At 64.3% G+C, this 8959-nt stretch overlaps 1 protein-coding gene across 2 annotated transcripts; it reads left to right on the top strand.

Annotated features, from left to right (window-relative positions):
• Positions 1-1043: 1043 nt before the first annotated feature.
• Arc (activity regulated cytoskeleton associated protein) lies at positions 1044-4086 on the top strand. 2 transcript variants are annotated; one of them, XM_042699963.1, is made up of 3 exons: positions 1044-2822; positions 3026-3150; positions 3368-4086. In XM_042699963.1, exon 1 carries the CDS (start codon positions 1044-1046, stop codon positions 2232-2234), a length of 1191 nt encoding a protein of 396 aa, XP_042555897.1. In that variant the 3' UTR covers positions 2235-2822; positions 3026-3150; positions 3368-4086. The 2 variants fall into 2 exon arrangements, with proteins under 2 accessions (XP_042555897.1, XP_042555896.1); XM_042699962.1 differs by having other exon boundaries at positions 2233-2822.
• The last annotated feature ends 4873 nt before the right edge of the window (positions 4087-8959 follow it).

The raw sequence follows: 8959 nt of genomic DNA, 5'->3' as shown, positions 1-8959 counted from the left end.
AAGGGGCCTCCCTTCTGCGGGAATCTCAGCTTCCGGAGCCCCATTCCTTATATGGTGCCTTGCTTTCCTCTGCCTCTTCTGGCTGCCGAGTGCTGCCAGCACCTTCTCCTCCTTCCTCCTTTTCCTCCCTCCCTCCCAGCTCTCCTCCCCTCTCTTCCTCCTCCCTCCCAGCTTCAGCCTCCCGTCTCCTCTGGGAGCTCCTGGCCAGAGGCTCTGCCCTGCACCCTGCAGTGTTCAGGGCCCTGCGTCCCTCCTCGCCCTCCACACAAGTCCCCACACGGGTCCCCACACGGGTCCCCACACAGCAGCTTCCAGATTCCCCGGAGACCTAAGTGAAGCCTGCACCTCCCCAGGGCCGATCTAATCATGACACTGGGCTCACCCCCCCCCCCCCCCAGGCCCCGGGCAGGCCCAGGCCGCACCTGGCTAGCAGGCGCTGGTGTGTGCGCGCACAGGCGTGGAGGTATATATTGTGCACTTATGTGTGGGCACACTCGTGTACACACTGCACCAGCCGCTGCTGAGGACCTGAGGACGTCCTCCTGGCCGGGGCGGATGGCAGGTGTCCCGCGGCCCGCTGTCCCCCGCGGCCCCGCGCGCCCCGAGGTCCCCCGCAGCGGGTGGGCGGCGCGGGGCGCATTAGTCACCTCCCGCAGGCCGGGTGTGCGGGGGGCGGGTCCTCGGCGCGGGCCCGGGCGCGGGTGGGCGCCGGCGGGCGGGGCCTGCGCGGGGCCAATGGGAGCCGGCGCTCGGCGAGGGGCCGCCCACGGGCCCCGGCGGCATAAAGAGCCCGCGGCGGAGGCTCGGCGCAGAGCTGGTGGCCGCCTTTCCCGGGCTCAGCTGCAGGGAGCAGCCGATCCGCCGATCCGCGCCGCGGCGCCCGCCTGCCCCGGCCGACCCACCGCAGCGCCCCGCGCCCCGCCGCTGCCGGCCCCGCGCCCCGCGCCCCGCGCCCCGCGCCCCGCGCCCCGCGCCCCGCGCCTGACCCAGAGGAGTTCTCCGGCCTCCCGCCCGACCCGAGCCCGAGCCACCACCTGCCGCAGATGGAGCTGGACCGCATGACCACCGGCGGCCTCCACGCCTACCCCGGGCCGCGGGGCGGGCCGGCGGCCAAGCCCAACGTGATCCTGCAGATCGGTAAGTGCCGGGCCGAGATGCTGGAGCACGTGCGCAGGACCCACCGGCACCTGCTGGCCGAGGTGTCCAAGCAGGTGGAGCGCGAGCTGAAGGGGCTGCACAGGTCCGTGGGCAAGCTGGAGAGCAACCTGGACGGCTACGTGCCCACCAGCGACTCGCAGCGCTGGAAGAAGTCCATCAAAGCCTGCCTGTGCCGCTGCCAGGAGACCATCGCCAACCTGGAGCGCTGGGTGAAGCGCGAGATGCACGTGTGGCGGGAGGTCTTCTACCGCCTGGAGCGGTGGGCCGACCGCCTGGAGTCCATGGGCGGCAAGTACCCCGTGGGCAGCGAGCCCGTCCGCCACACCGTCTCCGTGGGCGTGGGGGGTCCCGAGGGCTACTGCCAGGAGGCCGACGGCTATGACTACACCGTCAGCCCCTATGCCATCACCCCGCCCCCCGCCACCGGCGAGCTGCCGGGGCAGGAGCCTGCCGAGGCCCAGCCGTACCAGCCCTGGGGGCCAGGCGAGGACGGGCAGCCCAGCCCGGGCGTGGACACGCAGATCTTTGAGGACCCCCGGGAGTTCCTGAGCCACCTGGAGGAGTACCTGCGGCAGGTGGGCGGTTCTGAGGAGTATTGGCTGTCTCAGATCCAGAACCACATGAACGGGCCAGCCAAGAAGTGGTGGGAGTTCAAGCAGGGCTCGGTCAAGAACTGGGTGGAGTTCAAGAAAGAGTTCCTGCAGTACAGCGAGGGCACACTGTCCCGGGAGGCCATCCAGCGTGAGCTGGACCTGCCGCAGAAGCAGGGCGAGCCCCTGGACCAGTTCCTGTGGCGCAAGCGCGACCTGTACCAGACCCTGTACGTGGACGCCGATGAGGAGGAGATCATCCAGTATGTGGTGGGCACGCTGCAGCCCAAGCTCAAGCGCTTCCTGAGGCATCCGCTGCCCAAGACACTGGAGCAGCTCATCCAGAGGGGCATGGAGGTGCAGGACGGCCTGGAGCAGGCCTCCGAGCCGGCTGGCCCCCCTCTGCCTGCCGAGGATGAGGCCGAGACCATCACTCCAGCCCTCACCAGCGAGTCCATGGCGAGTGACCGGACACAGACAGAATAGAGCCCAGCCCAGGGCCCCCCCAGCCTGCCTGCCACACCTAGCCTGTGGCTTTTGCCAACCAGGACTTGAGCTGGGGCTGATTCCCCCCCACTCCGGGGGGAGCTCTGGCCAGCTGGGCCCCCACACGCCCCCTGGCCTGATGCAGACACAAGCAACCAAAACAGCAAAGGAGTTACTCTCCTGCAAGGCTCCTGCCTGCCCCTCCCTCGTCTGTCTTCCTGTCCCCTCTCCCCCATGGCCAGTGGTCCCATCGTCCTCACACTCAGGCCACTGCAGAAGACCCCCAGCTTCCTCATTCTGCTCCAAAGCCCCGGCCCTCTGGTCCGGACAGCAAGAGCCAATGGGCTCCCCAGCTCACGGGTACCCCAGGGCAGAAGCTCCAGAGAACCAGTGCCCAGGGAACTTCGGCTTCTGGGGACACCGCCTGCTCCTGGCAGACACAGTAGAGCCGGCGGCCACCCTCGTGTCCTCCCGGGGACAAGCCGGCCAGCTTCAGGCAGCATGGCGCCCCTGGCAGGGGCGAGCTGAGACCACAGCTCCAGCAGCTTCAGCAGTAGACCTGATGTCCCGGTGTCTCCTGGCCCTCAGGTGAGCCCTGCTCAGTGACATCTTAGAGCTGCGGGGGGGAGGGGGAGCAGGTTCGTTTTCAGGAGGAGCCGCTGAGGGACAGGGTGGAAATGGCCTCCTGGGAACACAGATACTCCAGGGACTCAAGAAGGGGCTGGGCTGGGGGCTGGGCCGGGGGAGGTTGCTGAGCAAGCTCACAGAGACCCTGTGCTTTCTCGCCCCAGCATAGTGATTCACGGCAGTTTGGAGACGAAATCGGCTCGGATGACTCAGCCACAGCGGCAGAGGGTCCCAGAAGGGCTGGCTGAGGCAAGAAACTGCACTTTCGGAGCCAGGAGAATGACACCAGGTAATGGAGCCCGTCCCTCCTGCCCAACGCTACCCCTTGCCCACTGTCCTCATGAGGCCCACTCCCCTGACCTCCAGGTGAGCTGGGAGGCTCGGCCAGCGTCGGGCACTCCAGCCTGGGGAAGGCAGCCCATCCACCTGTCCACCCGTCCCTGATAGATAGTTTGAGTGAGGCTGGCACGTGGCTGCACTGACCTGCTGCTTCTGCTTCTCCCCAGGTCTCAAGGCTTCCGAGGAGTCTTTGCTGCTGTGCCTGGCGCTGTCCCCTCTTCTCTCTCTGAGCTCCCTGCACACGTCCTGGAGCAGCAGAGAGAGTGTGGCTGCAGAGAAGCAGTGGCCTGGCAGAGGGCAGCACCCAGCTCAGCCCGAGAGCTGGCAGTGGACAGGCCAGCGTGAGGGCCCGGGCTTTTGCCACGCTGGCCCCGCTGGCCACCAGATGCTTGCCCCCAGAGCCACCACAGCTGAGCGGGGTTCCCTGCCTGGCCGCCCGGCCCCGAGCCCCGGCTCGCTGTGTGGTCCTCACTTCCTGCCAGAGCCCTCCAGCAGCCCTGAGGCCGCTGCCCCTTCCCCGCCGTCCCAGCCCAGCCCAGCAGGCCCCCAGGTCTCTCCTGCTGGGTTGTTCCAGGCATCCTGCCCTGCCCTGCTGTTGCCCAGGCTAGGCTCCATTCAGGCCCTGTCCATCCCCAGCACCAGTCCTGGGGGCTGGAAGCCGCTCATGCCTGCAGCTCAGCAGGCCTTGCCCACTGGAACTCTGGAATCTGGGGATTTATTCTGCAGACACCCATACAGACGCTCCCCTGTGCCCCTGCCAGCCCCACAGATTTATTTTTGCAGAAGCCATACCCCTCTTCATTAACTGGCACAGGTGCAGGGGGCCTGGGGTCGAGACCACAGGTGCCCACTGTCCCCTCCCTCCCCGACCGGACTGTGTACCCTGCCACGCCCCTGCCACCTCAGATTCTTTTTTAAAAATAGGATTTTGTTAATAAAGCACTGAAACTTCTCTGAGCATCCCTGCTGTTTCTCTGAGGGGGGGCTGCGGGGGGACCCCTATCCCGAGGGTGAGGACCTGTGGGCACAGTGAGGTGCACGTCACCTCCCAGAGGAACCTGAGCTGCGGTTCTGGGGGCCCTGGAGCCCCTCACTCAGGGGATATTACCACAGCCCCAAGCCTGGCTCAGTCTGGGGGGGGGCTTGCACTGAGCCAGGGCCTATCTCCTAGGATAGCTCCTGCTGGACAGGGGTCTTGGGGGAGCCAGCCAATATCCATTGCTGGGGCTGGGGCTGCTCAGCCTGCTCAAGCCAGCCTGTCTGTCCTGGCTTCAGAGGCCAGCTTGGTCTCTGAGCCTATGTCCCCATCTGCCCAAGGAGATGAGCCAGCGTTAGCTCTAGACATGCACTGGCCGGAGGACTTAGGTGCCAGGGGCATTTGCTGCCCCATGGGAAATCAGAATTCCTTTCTCCTGCTGGGTTCCCAGGGGGAGGCCATGGCAGCCTGCACGGGGCTCTTCCAGCAAGGCGAAGCAGCAGCAGCAGAGACTGAGTGCCAGATCATGGGAGTTGTCCCAATGATGGGGCTGCTGTAGCCAGGCCTGGCCCATGAGGCAGCCGGAACTCCTGATCTGAGCCAAAATTGGTGTCCCCCCAGTGTGTGTGTGGCGGGGGAGCTCACCCCTGCACTCAGCCTTCAACCTATGCACACAGCCCAAGGCGATCCTCCCCATCAGCTGACTCTGGACTTGCAGCACACTTCCAAAGCAGTGTCAAGCAGCACAGTTAGGATTTGAGTGGATGACTGACTGACCCTCACACCCATCCCTCCCAGCTGCAGGGCTGGCTCCTCCACTGCCCACGGGGCTCTGATGGGGCTGTTCTGCGGTTGCGGGGTCCTGGATGGAGCAGCAATGGCTGTGGGGGGCCGAGCCAGAGCTGCACCTGCTGGTGACACAGCAGTGCTGCACCTGCCCAGGGGAGGGAGAGCGGGGAGCAGGACACAGATGGAGTGGAGGGAGCCACCTGCCGCCAGGAAGCTCCTCACCCTCCAAGGCCGGGGGTGCCCCAGCGAGTGCCATACTCTCCAATGAAAAGCTGCTCTGCTCCTTCCTCCCCTTTGTCTCTTTTAACTAAGGAAACTGCTGACAAGAATGACAAGCTGACAAGCGGCGGGGGGGGGGGGGGGGGGGGGGGAGGGGGGAGGGCGGGGAGCCCAGCGGGCACACATACCGGCTGCTCACCAAGCTGGGGGCCCGGACATTGTTTCTCTTTCAATGTTGCTGTGATTGACAAGCTCTTTGATCACAAGAGATTTGGGGCTCAGCTGTGTGTCTCTGATCCCGGGCAAACAGGCAGGGGGCTGTGTAGGGGAAGGATGTGGAGCAGCCCAGGCCTCCCAGCTCCTACAGCCTGGTTGCAGAACACCTCGCACAGCGGGCCTTAACAGCCTGGCCACACCTGCCCATCCAGGCGTCACAGGTCACCTGGAAGTCATGGCCTTCTAATCGTATCAGGAACATCAATAATTCTTAGATCACACATTACACGTCACACAACAGTATGTAGGTTACAGAGAGGCTAAGAAAGGGTTAAGGGGAGTGTGGGGGGGGGGGGGGTGAGGGCGCCCAGCAGTGCACAGCTGTAATCCCAAGAACTCCAGAGGCAGAGCTAGGAAGACCAAGGGCCAGGCAAAAGCACGTGCAAGGCCCTAAATTTAATCCCTAGTACAACTACCAAAATTTAAATTAAAAAAGTCAAAAGATGCCGGAGGACTACGCGGCCACGCGGAAGGCCAGGCAGGGCTGCTTCACATGCCACGGAAGCCTCTTCACAGCTGTGAAAAGCGGATCTGAGGGGGACGGTTCAAGAGTTTGCAGCAGGCTGTGTGTCACAGTCAAATTGTCCTGAACTGAGGCAGAGAACGGTGGGCGTCCTTTGCTGTGGCAATCCTGGGCAAGGCCCGTGGGGAGGTGGCGGCCAGTGTGCCTGCCTCACCTCAGCCCAGCTGAGGGGCGGCGTCTGATGGCGGAGCTCCCAGCCTGCCTGGGTGTCTAAGGTGATCCGTCACATCTCAGGTACAATCCTTTATCAGCATCAATAAATGAGCTGCTTTCAGGAGCGCTGGCAGGTGGCTGTGGATCTGTCTAAACAAAGCAAGAAGTCCTTCTCCCGTGGCCCTTGGGCACAGGGCACCATAGCTGGGTCACCCTGTTGCTCTGTAAGATGGCATTACTCAGGACCAGGCTCCATACAGCAGAGAAGCTAGAGCAAGCCTGGCCCCATCTCCCCAGGCAGTCAAGATGGAAGTGTCCTGGCACCGGTGCACTGTCTGGAAGGGGCAGAGAGCTCAGTGGAGCCTCCCTTAGGTGGGGCTGGTGGACACGGCTCCACCGGAGTTCAGCTAATGGAGAGTCCACTAGGAACCCCCCGGTCCAGGGTCTGCCACACCCTCAGGTCAGGACACCCCTACCAAGGTCTGCAGGAAGTCACCAGGGTCACACCCAGGTAGCCTGTGTACCTGTGCCTAAGGGTCAGGTGGGAATAGGCACAGGGGGTAGGGAGGCTGCCAGTCTGGGTTGTGCAAGGCAGACTGATAAGAAGAGACTGGCAGATGGCAAAGAAGAGCATCTGGCTCAACTGGAGACTTTCTGCCTCTCTTGGGCTTCAGTTTCCCCATCCACACAGGCGTGGCCATTCCTGGACACCCCTGCGGGCGGTCAGCCGCGCAGCCCCTGCGGGCGGTCAGCCGCGCAGCCCCCGTCCCATGGCTGCCATGCATGGATCTGGCCCCTGGAGCCAAGAGGTACCTGGCCTCCTTCCTGGAGGAAGTGGGCTAATGTATGCCGCCCCAGTGCAAGAGAAAATGGGACACAAGCTGGGAGCTCCACGCAGGCGTGGGAGAGCCTGGGGGAGCCAGGGACACCGGAAGGCAGGGAGGCATACGGGAGCCTCCGTGCGCTTCCCCGGGAATGAGGAGTCCAGAGTGGCCAATCCAGGGGTCGGGACACAGTGACTGCCGGAAGCAGGGGGTCACCCAAGGACAGCCCTGTGGGTGGTGAAGGCCAGCAGGAAGAGGGGCGTCTCAGGCGGAGTTCCACCTTTGCCCCGTTGGGACCCACCTCTGGCCCTCAGCAGAGCCATTGCAAATGCAGCACCCCTCCTGCCCTGTCCACGCAGGAGGAAGGCTAAGCCTCTGCAGGGGCAGCACCTGGAGGGAGGCAACCGGGGGCGGGACGTGGGTCAGGCAAGAAAGGCTCACCACAGTCTCTGAGCACTTCTAGGACATAGGACTCCAGGCCGGGAAGGGCAGCCAGCTCCACCCCAGGGACCATGGGAGAGGCCCTGCCCCACCCCACCCCAGGGACCATGGGAGAGGCCCTGCCCCACCCCACCCCAGGGACCATGGGAGATGCCCCAGGAGCATCCCCCCCCCCCCCCCCGCCGCCCGCGCGCGCACACACAGTGTGCCTCTGTCAGGATGGAGACAGGGGTGTGAAGTGACTTGTCATTGAGGACCACAGGGGTCCCTGGAAGGCGGGGTCCCCAGGGACAGGAGGCAGCTTCTGGGAGTGGAGCAGGACGCTGCCCTCTGAGGCTGACGCCAGGGTCGAGGGGCAGCCAGGCCCCAGGCCCATTACCCAGCGGTGCCAGGGGCCCAGTATGGGTGTCCGCATGGATGCGGGGTGGTGTCCTGGGCTGGTAGGTTCAGGCTGTGGAGCTAGGTGGGGAGGGGCCAGGCCCTGGCTCCTCAGGACTGGCTTCTGGCACAGGGGTACCTGGTCTCCGTGCCCAAGGGCATCCCGAGACCCTGCCAGTAGGGGACCCCAGGGCTGCCCCTGATGCCCCCTACTTCTTGGGGGGACCTGCACCCTGTGCAGCCTCCCGTGCGCCTCCCTCCCCTCTCAGGATCCCCCCTCCCCCACCCCTGCCCTGCCAGGCTCCCACCTGGGCCGTGGACTGCCCCACTTCCCCTGGACTTGGCGTTTGTCTCTCAGGACCCAGAGCCCCTCTCCGCTGGCAGCACCCTGAAGCAGATTCAGCCTGTGCAAGGTGGGCCTCCCCGGGGCTGGTTTGTCTGGTGTCTTCTGCCGGAGACAGCTGAGACGAAGGAAGCCTATTTTTAGCTTCTGCTATCCCCTGTAATTATCTTGTCTCTGGCCCTGGCACCTGGTCCTCCTGGAAAATGCCAGTCTGTCCCTCAGCACTCAGGGCTGCTGTGGGTGAGGGGTGGGGGCATCCTCTGTCTCTGGACTCTTCTTTCCACTTCCGGACATGGGGTCTCACTCCACGAAGGCCAGAGGGAGGGAGGGTGGCTGGGGACCTTTCTCCCCAGGCTCTTGAGACAAGTCTGACCTCAGGGAGCAGAAACACTTTGATCCTGCCACAAAGCAAGGGGCAGAGTTCCCGCAGACCCCTACAAAGCTCAGGAGCCCTGACTGGGTAAGGAGCTCTGTGGGTTACCTTTGTATAGCTGTGACCAAAAATAAATAAATAAAAACACCCAAGAGAGCAACAACAGGAGGGAAGACTTGCTCTGGTCACGGTCTGGCAGGCGTAGCCCATGGTTGTGGTGCTTCCTGCAGGGTCTGGGCGGGGGGGGGGGGGGGGGGGGGGGGGAGGGGAGCGGGGGGAGGGGAGCGGGGGGGGGGGAGGGAGGCTGCCAAGCATGGCGTTCAGCATCAGATGTCTGGTCACCAATACCACTCTGGGCCACTTAATCCAAAAGATTACAAGTCACGAGGCAGTAAAGATACGTGTCCACTGCTACCTTCTTCACCGTAGCCACATTCTACCGACAGTCCAGAGGTCCTGCAGTA

This window comes from Dipodomys spectabilis, unplaced genomic scaffold (assembly GCF_019054845.1).
Source record: "Dipodomys spectabilis isolate Male_0828 unplaced genomic scaffold, ASM1905484v1 ptg000264l, whole genome shotgun sequence".
NCBI classification, from domain to species: Eukaryota; Metazoa; Chordata; class Mammalia; order Rodentia; family Heteromyidae; genus Dipodomys; species Dipodomys spectabilis.
The sequence above is the reverse complement of the archived record's forward strand: the minus strand, read 5'-3'. Positions and strand labels throughout refer to the sequence as shown.